Source organism: Anabrus simplex, chromosome 3 (assembly GCF_040414725.1).
Source record: "Anabrus simplex isolate iqAnaSimp1 chromosome 3, ASM4041472v1, whole genome shotgun sequence".
In the NCBI taxonomy this organism is placed as follows: Eukaryota; Metazoa; Arthropoda; class Insecta; order Orthoptera; family Tettigoniidae; genus Anabrus; species Anabrus simplex.
Window position 1 is genome coordinate 14,434,735 of NC_090267.1, and position 16,287 is coordinate 14,451,021.

At 37.0% G+C, this 16,287-nt stretch overlaps 1 protein-coding gene across 1 annotated transcript in view; it reads left to right on the forward strand.

The window, feature by feature from the left end:
- The window catches only part of LOC136866945 (zinc finger and SCAN domain-containing protein 26), a 95,999-nt gene extending 80,109 nt beyond the window's left edge, over window positions 1-15,890 (forward strand). Inside the window, exon 5 of the mRNA XM_067144034.2 lies at window positions 14,821-15,890. Coding sequence (XP_067000135.2) covers window positions 14,821-15,049 — 229 coding nt within the window. The 3' untranslated portion in view covers window positions 15,050-15,890. The remainder of the gene's footprint in view (window positions 1-14,820) is intronic.
- Window positions 15,891-16,287: the final 397 nt, after the last annotated feature.

Sequence of the window (16,287 nt, forward strand, 5' to 3'; positions counted from 1 at the left end):
TTTAAGAGAGTTATATTTTTTTTTACATCTTTTCTTAATTTTGCTAGTCTATCCTTTACACGACTTTTTTCCACTATGTTCGCCTGCATTTTTTAAACTGAAGCGTAACGTCTATTGTTTTACTCATATATAGTATATTCAAAGAGTATATGGAGCGGAAGATCGTTAGTATTCCATTGTTCTGGGTCTTTTAGGCGGAATTGAATTTCATCACCTTCCTTTACAGCAATTGGTGTACCTACTTCTAATTCGATTGGATTGTTCACGTGATTAATCATCGCATATACCAGAGAACCACGTGTACTTGTTAACGGTGTAAGTGTACCCGTGTAGGGAAGCTTATACATAAGACGACAGTTTTGTAGCATATATATTGGTGACTGATTTGACGGTAGACTGTTAATTTGAAAAAGAGCTTTTCTTGGTTTTTTGTGCAGTTCCTTTTTCATCACTTCAAACTCTTCTTTTGCAGTTGCAAACGTTTCTAAATACTGTTTGTTAACAACATCTTGCTCGTGGATAGGTGAATCAACATTTGTAATTCGTTTGTTCTTCATATTTAATTCTCCGTTAGATTCTACTGGTAGAGAATTTTTCTGAAGTTTAGATACGACAAGTTTTAACTCGTCAACTTCTCTCCGTGCAGCTGCATACTGTTCTACAAAGACTTTATTTGCAACATCTTTCTCATTTAACGGATTATGTACGTTAGTAATTCGCTTATTTTCCATACTCAAAGTACCACCCCCATCAACGTTTAGTTTCTGTTGATTGCTTATTTCATTCTTCAGTTTTTCGAGTTCTTCACGCGCTGCTGAATGTTTTTCCAGGTATGCTTTATTAATCGCATCCGTCGAATGAATAGGTTTGCCGATGTTTGTTACTCGTTTATTTTGCATATCTATCGATCCATCGTCATTCACTTGTAGTAGTCTACCTTTTGTATGCTTTTCTAAAAATAAAAGCGAAATTGCATCTTGTTCCTCTTCAGGATCTGCCACACCCGATATTCTCTTGTTGTTCATGTTGAGGATATTGTCAGTTACAGGAAGGTGATCATCCACAATATCACGTAAAAGAGAATCAACATATTCTATGCGTGCAGAAACGTCGTTAACTCGTTTCTCTAAATTTCTCTGCACATGGTTAGTGTGCGTACGCATTGTGTCAAGCGAAACTGCATCGTTTCCATTCATCGCTGGAGCTATTCCTTTCAGCCTTTTGTTCTTAAAATCAACTGCATCCTCTTCTAGTTCACATATGTCATGTATTTCATTTTTAAGATCTAAAATGTCACGTTGTATTTCTTCTTTATTAATACTGTCCTTAACGGTTTTTAACACATAATTTTTATTACAAGCATCCTCCATGTTTATAGGATTGCCGACGTTCTTTAAACGTTTACCATGAATACTTAAGTTTCCGTCAGATGTTGATGTTACGTAATTTGTATTAACCATCATTTTTTCATCTACATATGATTTAGTAGCAATATCATGACGTGATGATGGTCGCGTTACATACACGTTACTGGTTCTGTTGTTTGATGCCATCGTGATGTTCTTTCTCTACTCAACAATTCGAAAATGAGTTCGTTAATGTATACACTCTCGTATTTATATCACATAAAATATATCGAATCCATTTCGATATCGACCTTTGCTTATTTCGCTATCCTTATCGATAACGAGAAAGCTGAATTTCGACTGTGACCAACAACGATAACATAAATCAGTGAACTGGTTGTAACTCATATCGGTGTTCACGTGATCGTCGTAGACATGCCGAAGATTTCTTGCATCTTGTTTAAACAGAATAATGAAATTAGCGTTGTCTCTAATAAGTTGTTTGGGAATGCAGGAATAGGTCTGACATAAGTAAAAAACATCCACGATATGGTGTCGACCTCTACTAAAGTAGTCTTTCATGTGCTGCTGTTTGTCGCTTGCTACATCGTCAAAAATAAACACGGAATTTCTTTGAGCTTTTTCTGGCGGTATTACTTGCTCACGATCAGAGTAAAACTCGCATTTTATTTCTTTAATAGATTTTAAAAGCTTCTCTAGCTCAATATATTTCTTCTGCGACAATGATTTTGAGTAAACATACACATTCTCAAAACGTAACCCGTTCGGTTGCAATAACAAATTAATCATTACATTAGTCTTCCCTGCATTCGATGGTCCGCATATGAGACAGCGTATTGTGTCCGGCAACAGTTTACTATGTTTATTTTTCTTTCCTACTGAACGTTTTGTGTCGTTCAGATTTGCAACAGGTAAAGATATCGATTGTTTTATTGTCTTCACCATCACTTTCTTTTGATGATGATAATTTTCAACGATCGAGTGCACAGTGGATTTCTTTTTTCTCAAAGTTATTGTTGATTACTAAATAAACACGAACTTTTTTTTTACCTTCTGTTTTACTTATCTAGTTCCAAAATGGTTCGTGCATCACACTACACGTAGTATTAAGAAGTGCTGGAAGAGCTGTCCTGTTATAGTGATCTAATACTATGTTGCCAACTTCACAACCTCTCATATACCGACAAGAAGGCGACCATTTTCTATGTTCTGTTAACGGATCATCATCTTTATCCCACGAAAATAATTCGATTCCGCAAAAAATACATTTAACTGCGTCTAGGTATCCCGTGAAGTAAAATCCAGCTTTAGCTAAACTTAAGGGGTCTATCCACGGTACACGCCATCTAGCGAAAGTCCTTATCAGATCTACCTCAGATTTTAAATTTAACGGACGAGGAATGTACGCCATGTCGCTGTAAAATGAGGAGAGCAGAAAAATATCTCTCTTATATATATATATCTTTCTACCTTTCAGAAAAAAAAAGAAAAAAAAAAAAACTTACATACATTTTTAGTACTCAACAGTTGCACATCGTGTAAAAATGTAATTCGTATATAACAACACACTTGATAGCAGGAGCTCTTATTTGAGTATGCTGCGTCGAAGACGCAACGTTGTAGCAGCTCCATGTAAACGAGTAGGGAAAGGAGGAATAATAGGCAAAGTTCTTAATAAAGCTATAGATAATTTACCAGTAGAATTGCACATACCAGGTTATGAATTCTGTGGACCTGGGACAAAGTTAGAAAAACGACTTAAGCGTGGTGATCAAGGAATAAATCTATTAGATAAGGCATGTAAAGAACACGATATCGCTTACGCTACATACAAAGACCAGAACAGAAGGAAAGAAGCAGATGAAATCTTAGCCTCTAAGGCTTGGTCTCGTGTAAACTCTCAGGACGCATCATTAGGAGAAAGAGCAGCTGCACTAGCAGTTACGGGTATTATGAAAGCGAAAACTAAAGTAGGTGGTGGTAGACGAAGAAGAAAATCAAAACATCGAAGAGAACGAGTAAAACCAAAAAAAAGACAACATGCTGTAAAAAAAAAGAAAGGTGGTTTTCTTCCACTCCTTCCGATATTTGCAGCCTTGTCGGGCTTGGGCGGTCTAGCAAGTGGAGCTGCGGGCATAGCATCGGCTGTAAACAAGGCGAAAGCTGCACAGGAAGAATTAAAAGAAATGAAGCGCCACAATCGAATGCTAGAAGCGATGCGTGGGAAAGGGCTTTCTACTCGAAACAAAGGAAAGGGCATTTACTTAAATCCTCCAGCATACAAAAGATAATGGAAGGTCTGCCGAATAGAGCATTAACTAACATAGATCTGTATCGTTATGCATATCGTTTAAAAATTCCGTACTTCAGAGGTGTGTTTATGCGAGATACGTTACCGAAAATTTCTCGTAAAAATGAGAGTTGTATTTTGAATTTAGATCCGATAAGTAAACCTGGTTCGCACTGGGTTGCGTTCAGTAAACGAGGTGCGTATGTCTACTACTTCGATAGTTTTGGTAATTTACGTCCCCCTAAAGAGGTATTAGAATATTTAAGAAACTGTTACATTCGATATAATTTTCATTCTTATCAAACTTTTAATTCATCAATTTGTGGTCATCTGTGTTTACTATTTTTATACTGTATAAATAAAGCAAGACCTTAGTATTTGTGTTCAGTGTGCACGATGCCGTATGAAAGACGGATTACACTCGAGGGTAGAGGCTCGAAGATTGATGTAGTATTAGAAACTCCGATTTATTTGAACAGAGCTTCTTTCTATGAAATAGGTCTTGCCGCACTATTTACATCTAATAGTATTCGAAATGTCACTAGTAAAAATAATAAGTTTGCTATATATTTGAATGGTAAAAAAATTCTTTTGAGTGTAGCAGAAGGCATTTATGAATTCGAAGATCTTGTTGCAAAAATAGAAAGTTTGCTAACTATTAAAATGTGAAACTATTTCTGCGGGAGTACACTCCAAAACTTAGTTTTTTTATCTCGACTACTAACAACAAACCTACTATGCATTCTCCGTTTGACATTGATTTCAATGTACCGAACAGTGTTGGCACTAGCTTAGGTTATCTGTTAAATGTATATGAGAAATATGCTAACCATGAATCACAGCTGAATGAAATAGGTAACGTAATCGTTAATAGCACAAATAACCAGATTGGTATTAAAATGAAGGGAGACAAAACAACTGTACTCACATTACCGGTAGGTAGTTACACTTTTTCGGAAATAGGAGCTCTAGTTCAAGAAGCAATAATTAACAACTTTCCTATTCTCGAAGAGGAGAATGACCCTCTAGATGGAGATAGTAAACTTATTACTATTACTTACGAAAAGACCTATCTTCGCTGTAAAATGTCCTCCAACCTAGACGTAGACTTTGATGTATCCGATTCAATTGCTGATTTGTTAGGATTTTCACGCCGAAAATATGATGCTAATAAATTACATATTTCAGGAGAGATTATTAAAATTAATAACGTGAACTCGATTCGTGTATGTTGTAATCTCGTGTTAGGTTCCGGTTCCTACCTCAACGGTAAACAAACACATTCGTTATACAATTTTAAACCGCTTGTTCCAGCAGGCTATCCTATCGTAGTTCAACCGTCAACTATAAGCTTCTTACCGGTAAACACTAGTGTTATTCAACATATATCCGTTGTACTCGAAGATCAGTTCGAAAACCCAATCGACTTACAAAATGAGGATGTAACAGTAGAGTTAATTATTCGTCCAGTAAAAATACAGTAATCATATATAACATAAAGCGTACACTTATGTACTATCATTCGAGTAAGGAACAGTTGAACAACAACATCATGGTAGTAATTTACAACAACCAGTCAAAAAACCGAGGATTAAAAGAGGAAGCAGCTAGAGTAGTAAAATATAGAGTAAAGCTAAAAAAACAATCTCATCGTGTACGCGACAAGAAAAAATTAACCACAAACAATAAAGACTTTTTACAATCGCTAGGCTACCGACTACTATAAGTTCTATTTCTCCTACAGAAACTACTTTACTCTCTTTTCGTGTGCGTAATCAAGGTAACATCACTCTCTTTTTGTGTGAATTCACTTTACAATGCTACCGACTACCCCCCTAGGATAAAGCATATAAATTCTAATTCTCTACCAAAAACTACTTTAGTCTCTTTTTGTGTACAATCACGCTAACATCAAGGAGAAATATGTTCAACGTAACGGACAAAGTTATATTTGACAACAGAGTTGCTAGGCGGGAAGTAAGCAGCTATCATCCATATGCTGGCACGAAATATGAAAACAACGATGAAATTCGAGTTCCTGTACACAACCAAGAACATATATTTTTACCCTCTGAAGCTGATGTTCACATCGAAGGTGAAATAGTTAGATCAAGCGCAGATAATACACCATCAGCTACAGCCGTTCCCGATCAAAACTTTGCAGCAAATCTCTTCGATGAAATGCGTATTGAATTGAATGGGAAAGAGATTGAAAGAACACGACGTGTAGGCACAACTAGTGCTATAAAAACTTTCGCCTCTTATTCTAAAAATGAAATGTTAGCGCTGCAAAATGCAGGCTATTTTCTATCAATTTCTACACCACCAAACGAAGCTAATATTGCCCACGCAACTACAAAGCTGTTCCACGCAATTATCCCACTGAGTCTTCTTTGTGGATTATTTGAAGACTACAGGAAACCATTCATAAACTGTAAACTTGAATTTATCTTTATTCGTTCTAGAGATGACAAATGTGCACTGTTTTCAGCCAACGCGGAAGATACAGCTAAGGTCAAAGTACGAAAAATGTATATAAAGCTACCAACTCTAATACTGTCCGACGAGGAAGAAGTTAAACGCATAAAGTTAATCCAAAAAAATCCTTCTATTCCTGTAGCATTTCGATCGTGGAGTTATCACGAGTTACCTACTATTCCAAATTCAACGAAAATTAATTGGACTGTTATGACTACGTCACAAATAGAAAAACCGAGAGTTTTTATGCTTGCTTTCCAAACCGATCGTAAGAAAATTAATGTTTCTTCTTCTCTGTTCGATCACTGTAATATTCGATCCGTTGGCGTATTCTTAAATTCAAACTTTTATCCCTATGAAAAGGCTGTAGCTAATTTTAACAATGGTGACTACAGTGAATTGTATGATATGTTCATCAAGTTTCGTAATGCGTACTATCAGCTTGATGATAATCGTTCCGAACCGAACATATCACGAAGTGAATTTCACTCGCATTGTCCTATTGTTGTTGTTAATTGCATGGAACAGGTTGAATCGATAAAATCTTCTTCTGTAGATGTTCGCGTTGAAATTGAAACGAACGAACCTATTCCAGCCAACACTACTCTGCATTGCATTATTATTCATGATCGCATAATAAATTATAAACCACTAACGAATGAAGTATTTTTCTTCCAATAATCTTGCGCGAGTTTTTCTTCCTTTTTTTTTCCTTGCTAATAGTGTATATAAACGAGAGAGTGAAGATTCTCTGCTTCAGTTCTTCGATATCAAGCACACCATGAGTGCAAAACCCAGAGGAGTGATAGTTGACATTCAGAGATTACCTACTGGAGGTTACGAGATAGCCTGTTGTAATATAGATTCGTCTACAAATGTGTTATCTACTGCTCTATTAGGTATGAGTGTACCTAATTTAGATTTCACGCTTACGTCGTTTTTCAATCTTCTCAGTGAACAACAATACCAATATCTGGTTGTGTGCAACTGTGTTAATGAGTTACGTCTATTAGCACTGCAAGAGTATCCTCGTACATGCATAATTGACTTGAACACTATAGAAGGTGTACCTGATTTAAGAACAATGCGTAACGAGTGTTTCCCTGTTGACTGTCCGCGCCATTTACCACATGTTGCAAGACATTCAGGCAGCTGTGCTATGTTCAACGTTCACGCAGTTCATAGTTGGCTAAAATCGACAGATGGTGTGATGAGAATAGTGTGTTCAGTGATAAACAAATTTAAGAAAGAAGGTGTGAGCAGATTCAATAAATTTGAGTGGGCTTTCTTCCCTGAAAACATATTATCTATTTACGAACAACATCAGTTAAGTGCGCTCTGGCAGTATCTACCAGATCATCTGAAGGCGAACTTACACCAGGCTTGTCAGGATTCAGGAGCTAACAACAACGACATCGTCCGAGCTTGATATCAGCTACTAATACATCAATTATTGAGGTGAAAAAAAATATAGATATAATACCATCCTTTTTTCCTTGGTTGTTTTTTTTTCGGTTTTATTCTGCTTCTAACTAATTTATTTATTTTTTCTCCTCTGCAGGTGTCTCCTCATAGTGGGATCAACAACAACAACAACAACGACGTCTGAGCTTGATATTAGTTACTATTTCATCAATTATTAAGGTAAAGAAAAAAAAATAGTTTCCTTTTTTTTCTTGCTTGCTTTTTCTGTTTTATGCTGCTATCAACTAATTTTTCTTTCTTTTTTTCCCCTCTGCAGGACTCTCCTCTGGTGGCGGTAGAAGATTCAGTCTCTGCAGATCTCTCCTCGTGGTTGCAGTTACAAATTCAATCAGAAGTTTATATTTTGAAAAACCTCTGTAGTTTCCTATTCAATAAACTTGATTGTAAAAAAGAAATATGTTCTCTTTTTTTTCATTCTCCTACTCCTACTTTAGTTAAGAGTACAAGGAATAAAAGGAGAGGCTGCGCAGGATAGTTTGAAAGAAAATCAAACTTTTTGATCATCTAGTGTAGAGTTTTTATTTTTTTCGAAAAAGAAAAAAGATTAAATAAAGGTTTACAATGCACTTTAATATATAAATGATAGAAAATTAACTTACAGTACAATACTAGTTAGTACAATAGTATACAATGTACTTAAACAGCGAGTGTAATTCTATAAGATTCCTTTTTTTTTCATAATTAAATAAATATAATAGTATGCAATGTACTTTAAAAGTATAAATACAGTACAATACATTGAATAAAAGAAACAGCGAGTGAAATGTTTATCTAGTTTGAAATTCTATAAGCTTACATTTTTTTTTTCATTAATTACAGAATGAAACAAAAGTTTCTCTAAAATAAAAAATGATTAAAGTAATCATAGGAGCTTCTCCTCTTATTACTTAATATTCACCTTCAGAGAAAATTACATTATTTTACATACAGAGGGGTAAACTGATGACAAAGTGGAGGAGGTGTTCACAAAAAAAGCAAACCTACTTTGCAAGATAGCTATACATTAGTTATACTTCTTTTCTCTGCAAGACTGTAATGTCCAAATGGTAATGTATTAATTTTGTTATCTGTGATGTACCTTTTGTCATCATTAGCTGTGAGTGCTAGTTTGTATTGACGAACCGTGAACACAGAATGAGAATTGGAAGTAATGCACACTTGTAGTTTGGTCACTTGTTCACCTTCATACAGACAACGTCTATACTGATCAATTGTAAGGTGATCGACAACATTTTTTTTGACACCCTTAGCTTTACATGTAGGTTTCTCTTTTTCACACAACTTAATAGCATACATCTTTGGTCTCAAACCTACAAATTCTTCAACAATACTTCCACCGTTTTCATCCTTCATCAAACCTATTTCACCTGAATTTTTTCTTTCAATTTGGAAAGGATTATTTTCATCATAATTTCCTGTATCAAACAAAACTGAATTTTCCTTCATAAACTCATATATATCAAATGAAAAATTGTATATTAAACTGTCGGTGTCAGTGTAGAGTAGTTGTGAGTTTGATTCTGTGTTTCTCAAAATAACGTTGTAGTGAAAATCGTTCATTTTCATTTTTGACAAATCTAAAATTGTAGCACCGAGGTAAACCGGTTGATTGTGATGAATTTGAAGTTTCTTCATTTCGATAACCATACACTGTTCGTCTACTATAATACGACGTTTGAAGTTTGCTCTTGAGATCAACGTACCAGCACCATAACGTCCCTTCCACTGTGTGACCCATCTGACGTCGCGCAGCTTCCTTACGTTCATTAATGAACGACCAAAAATTGCGTTATTCATTAATTTATAGAAACTTTTCTCGAACTCATTTTTTGCTAACTTTCGTTTCTCTGTGTTCAAATCAATGTAGCATTTTAACCATGCGCTCTGATTAAACTGAATCGCTCTGTAAATGTGAGCTACTTTCATACCTAATTCTACACACTGTTTTAATAGCCTATAATGAAGAACATACCGTTCCTTGTTGTAAAGAGTGCTCATTAGTTTCGTAGATTTTTCAGGACACAATGGATAATCGGCATGTTTATCATGAAGTTCTAGCGGGTAGATTAAATCAACTTCTACCATAAACCCAACATCTGCTTCATCTCCTACATTCATAATGTCTAAATTCTCAACGTTTTCGACCCATTGAAAGCCGCCCGTTGGAAGAAACTGTTGCATAGCGAATCCATACAAATTGTTCACGTCAAAGTACATTATGTATGATTCCGGTTTGGACTCATCGTATGTTAACATGTACTTGTTATTTGCTACTGCATGCCGCGTAACGCATTGCACATTACCACCGCGTATGGAGCGTTCGAAAAACTGCAGCATGTCGATATCCTGAAGTAATTCTAGCTGGACAGCTGTTATTTTCTTCATAGCACTCCATGCCATAGACGGTACCGTGTAGAAATGAGCGGCATCAATACCATATGTCTCTTTTCCACTCAATCTAAAGTTTTCAAATACATCGGCCAAGAGTAAAGTATCGATTTTCAAGTAAAGATCAGAATATTCACCCAACGATTTACAGTTAAACTTATTCCAAATAAGCTGAGCAAACGCGTAGTTTTCTTCCGAAACAGTTTCACCCTTTAAAGAGCTAAAGAATGAACTCCTTGACGGTAAACTAGTGTCGTCTAACACCTCCATACTAGTAACATATTCGTATGGAAATATCCCTTTCCGAGAAGCGAGTTTAAACTGTAAATCATCGGTGAAATACCGTCTCGTTACAAGCTTTGACTCGTCACTAAGTAATAGCGACATTTTGTCCAGCGAAAAAGGAATAAAGTTGTAAGTGTCTATAAATCTTAGTTCAACACACTGTCTTTGGTTATAACGTATAAAGTTTGAAAATCCTTTGTATCGTTCCATGTTCACTGCTAATAGTTTAATGTTCGTTCTGTGATTTGTCACAACATCCCCTCCCTTCCTATGCAGTTCTCTAATTATGAAATGACCATCATAGGCTGTCAAATTATGGAATGCTACCGGCAAGATAGAAATTTTACGATACTGTAAGTTACACAATTGATGTGCTGATCCCCTGTAAACACCCGTTAAATGACAATGATCGCGAACTTTAATTTCATTATCTGCAATTTCCTTCTCACATATGTGACATAATGTAGACGAAAGAAATTCATTTTCTTGCTCAACAGTTAATGCTAACATTGGTTTCGTATCAAAATAATAGGGCGCAAGCGTGTCCACCAAGTTATACATCTCATCTACGAACCATTTTACACAATCACTACCTCGATAGAGTTTGAAAGAGCACAAATCTCTGTCAAAACTACAGTGTAAATAATATGCTACGCTGTATGGCACATGTTCGTGAATTGGAGTTGAATGTGAGGTGTCATCACTTGGAAAACAAGTAGACACAGGTTTCAGTATGCATTCTGTGTCAGCATACACAATAAAAGGCACTGGCTCTTTAACCTTATACTCGGTAAAGTACACTAGCCGTTCGCTATCCGAAGGCATTATACTTTTGCCCACCGGAAATTGTATACAGTTATTAGTATGCAAAGCTAATTTTTCCTTATTAGAAAAGTAAGACAAACACCGTCTGCAAATATAAATTCTATTATGGTTCTTCGTAAGAGATGAGCGCACAAGACGTGGAAGATTCTTAATCAAACAAAAGTGATACTTCTCACTGTCGCCAATCTGAAGCATTAGAAGATCTACGATCTTTTCACACGTTTTATGTGAAATGTACAATGGTACAAGAGTAAACTCTTTTTTGTCATCATTCCGTCCTATGCACACCCAGTTGTTCTCGTCATACTGCGCTCCGAATACATTCACGGAGATTTCGTTTTGATCTTCAAATTTTCTCATGTATCTCATTTCCATCGGGATTGGTATGTCTTTTAAATTTAAAATTGCATTATAATGTGGATAAGAAGAAATGCGATCTACATGATGTTTAGCTGGAACTAAGCCAGCAACTACACTCCACGCAAAGCAAGCATCTCGTGTGTTCCGCAGATTAATAACTGCTTTCTTGTTTCGAATTGCTGTAGGCAACGTTAGACTAGTTGGCGACTTGCCCACGTGAAAACCTACATTTTTATTAATGTTTATCCGCAATTCGCGAATTCGTAGCAGAGACCATCCCGAATCACGAGCCTCGAACTCTGATAATTTTTTCAGAATCGGTCTCGTTACATGTTCGTTGTACCATTCTCTTAAATTAGTAGCTTCAGTAATTTCAGCGTTCCTTGAATGAAAATAATTGTTATCGATTTTATCGTGAAGGACATGTTGTGTGCAGAGAACGGTATTTACTTTTAATGCTTGTGTCTTGAGTGCTTCCTTCACGTATTTATTAAACCACACGTAAGATTTATCTAGGAACTCTTCGGGGAGTAAGAAATCATTGTTAACATTTACCACCGCTAGTGTGTACACTCTGCGCCGAAAAGCTTCCTCGATTTGTTTACACTGGAAAGCAGACAAATCTTCTATCTGAAAAGTTAGTCCATTAACAGCGCGAGCGTGAAAATAAATTTCTAACATCTGATTACGCATTTCCTCTAGCTCGTTAAGATTTTCAATCAGCTTGAACTGAGCTTCTTCTCGCTCGTCGCTAGGTTCGAACCGATATGAAATTAGTATTGATCCATTTACCTCCCTCATAAACGCGCGAATGCGTTCAAACGCTCTATCAAAATGAGTTTGCATTCTACCCGCATCTTCATCTGTCTGTAAATTAATGTCTAGTTTCCTACGTTTGCTGCTCGAAGGATACTCCATGACTACAAAAAAAAAAGAATTACGATTTGGTGCTAAATTTTTCAGCAATCTCAAGACAAGTCCAGCAGTTGCTGTAGCAACGACTTATCAAGAATGTACAATCCGTCATTACACAGTATAACCATCGAGCTAGGTCACTACCTTCTGCATCGCGTGAACAGTGTACAGCTTCGCTAGGAAACTCCTCCTGAAGCTTCCCTAGCAATGTATTACGGTAATAGGAAATGTAATTTGAATTTTGTGACGAAAAGGAAAATTCAATTTTATAAATTTCTTCGAATGTATTATAGCCAAGAAATAGTAGAAAATGTTCATTACTTGAAAGTTCACTCAAAAGAAATCGCACTACAGCAGCTGTCACTTCCTGCTGGCTTTCATAAGCTTTACTCAGGTTCGTCACATATACTGTATAATTAAAAAGAGAACCCCCTCTGTTCCATAGTTCAATACAATTAGCACTCACTTCTTGTTCTTGTTGTGCGCTCAGTTGTCCCGCTTCATCTTCAACAGGCTGTGAAGTAGCGACCACATCCTCCTCTCGATGTACTTGAAGACGACGACTCTGTATGCTTGGATATGCTTGATGTTCAGTTCCTGGTTTAATCTCAACTTTCTTCCACTTCATCATATTACCACCTCGGACCTGAAAAGAAACACCACATACTATTTTCAATTAACAAAACAATTATGCGAATACGGCGAAAAAAAAAATTACATTAAGAACGAAAATACTCTCTGCATACTTACTTAGTTAAAATAGATGTCGTAACTGATGACATTCTACTGTAGGAAGCACACTTGATGGTAGCCCCTCTCCATGCCTCTGTACATCATTTTCAAGTTGTTTTTTAAAGAATTTATTTCTTCTATTTCTTCTGCTGTAAGTTTTGAGAATTGCGCCGGCAGGAAAACACTCACAGTCTCCTCATCTTCCCCTTCTATATCAACGATTATTTTCCTCCCAAATCTTGTTTCTACCGCTCTCAGCGCTTTAACCTTAAATGGATGGTTAAGTTGCAACTCACTTAACTTTCTATTATGAAATTGTGGTGCCTTGGCAATTTTGTTTAATTTCATTAACATATCCATTTTGTTGAAACTGCTATATCTTTTTTAAAATTAACAAACTAAATAAACTTACACTTACTGAAGAGGAAAGAAAAGTAGTAGTAGTAGAGAACTCTTCCCACTAGATGATAGTTTTCATGTTGTGCTCTGCTCCTTAAATACTCCCTGCCACCACCTTCACTCCTCACCAGTAGGCTGGACTTGTCACTAGTTCACCTTCACTCAAAATTACAACCTACAATAAACATCCTGTTCGTGACAGAGATAACCTTCAACAAGTTAGAAAGCGGATCTTGCCTAGTAACAGCTGCACTGTAGCACTCCTTAGTGTTTCCCCCTCACCCCTCTAGTAAGAGAGGAGTGAGGGATCATTTTTTTTACATAAACTAACATCCTGTTCAGCTTTCACCAGCAAGTGACCTATTAAAGCAAATCCAGTTGCCACATAGTTACTGTACCTTGCCCACAAGAGTAACCTTTCAAGAAAATTAATTACCTCTTACATAAAGACCTCTGAGTGTGTTGTCCTCATTCTACATGTGGTTGACCCCCTTAGCCAGTGAAAGCTACTCCAGCAAAATCCAGTCACAGCACCTTGCCCCCCCACACCTTTCAAGAATTAATTACCTCTCACATTAAGACCTTGCAGTATGTGTAGTTAACATTCCACACACGCCTTGCCAAGTGAGAGGCCCCTTCAGGGAGTGAAGCGCACGGGGCATGCGCAGTGGCTGCCGCTGGTCCAGAATTCTTCTATCGAAACTCTGGTCCAGCTTTCTTCTAGGTACTCTACTTACGCTTCATTGCAACCTGCATTTACTGCAGGAAGATGAATGCTTATGTATTATTGATTTGATCTGTTCTATTCAATTTTTAACCAGTATAAGAGGATTTAGTATTGTAATATAGTACACAGAGCTATCAAATTTGCTCCCACACTTCATTTTTATCAAATATCCATGCTTATGTATGTGCTATGTTAAACAATATTGTGGTACTGATTTCATTTTAATGGTGTAAAGTGTCCACCTCACTCCACATAATTAGCATGAAGACACTTGGAACCAAAGATCGTTCATTACGACTACTATACTGCTATCATTGCCGAGTTAATCTGCAAGGAATGACTAAATGTACATATATGATAGCTTGGAAAGCAGAGATACAAATAATGAACTCTGATAAGAGGATCTATACCAAACAGGTAAAATCTCTTTTGCATATATGCCATGTTGAGCTTTTAAGGCATCAGGTGACATTGCAACATAAGAGGAAATATATTCATATCTATATTGATTTTCTCTTTAACTTTATGCCTCTTTGTGTTCTGTTTGTGAGAAATGTTTTCTTTTTCAGTGCGCAGAACGTCGTTATACTGACCAAAGGAACGTTGCATAAATGTGGTCGTTGCAGCAAGACATTCAGTCGAAGAAGTCATCTGATTCGCCATTCGCTAACGCACACTGGAATAAAATTATACTGTTGTACAGAGTGCAATATGTCATTTTCGCAAAGAGTTGGTCTAAAAAGACATATGTTAATACATGATGGATTAAGGCCATACCGGTGTACGGATTGTTCTTAAGCGTTTCGGGAAATGTGTCAACTTAAAGAACACAAGTTGACTCACTCTAAAGAAAGACCATTTCGGTGTAATGATTGTAGGAATACGTATTCTCGGAAATCCTATCTTAAGGTCCATGTGTTGACTCATTCAGGGGAGAGGGCACATTGCTGTAAGATTTGTGAGAGTACGTTTGCCCTGCGTACATCGCTCAAGAAACATATGCTTACTCATTCTGGAGAAAGGCCTTTTATATGTATAGTATGCAAGAGTTCTTTTACGAGACAATTTTCACTGAAAAGGCACTTGTCAACTCACTGCAAAAAGACTGATGAAGAGTTCCAAGCATTACAAAGGTAGCCAATTAACTAGTCTAGGTAACACCTGCTCACTCATTATGTTTGTACCGTTGTGATGAATAAGTTTTGCCAGTCAATTTTCATGTATTAACCTACTCTGAGAAAAGGTCAGACTGGTGTATTGTTTGAAGGCAATTGCTTGTTCATGAATAACAAAGCGCACATTCTGTTTATGGAAGTGAAAATGAAAACCTACAACCTGTTTTCCAGTCTTTGACCGGGTCAGGTATGCAATGAATGAAACATGGATATAGGCTATTAGTACGATGGGGTCGCCACTCCCAAAGTGATCTATTCATGACTGATATATGATATGAAATGAGAATGGAGAGTGTTGCTGGAATGAAAGATGACAGGGAAAACTGGAGTACCCGGAGAAAAACCTGTCCCGCCTCCGCTTTGTCCAGCACAAATCTCACATGGAGTGACCGTGATTTGAACCACGGTATCCAGCGGTGAGAGGCCGATGCGCTGCCGTCTGAGCCACGGAGGCTCATTCTGTTTGTGGACGAGACGTGTGGACAAACACCGAGACTTTACCATGAGGCTACAGACAGTCGACATGTTCGAGCATGAATCGCACTGCTTCCCATTGTATGAGAAGCATTAACATCTGTTGCAGGGTATTGGCATATTGGTTCGGAACATCACTTTTACCACAAAAGGTTCAGGTCTCATGAATGCTCTGTTTCAGTTAAATCAGTTCCAAAACGTTCACAGTGATGGCACAAAATTGCTTTGTCTTCTACTACCTAAGCATTCTGTAACATGTAGTAGAGAAGGCTTCCAAAATGTGGCAGAGCATTTCAGGAATTTTTTCACTGCCTTGTTCCGGGCTGAGTGTTTGTGGCTGTTGAGGCGCTGGCCTTCTGACCCCAACTTGGCAGGTTCAATCCTGGC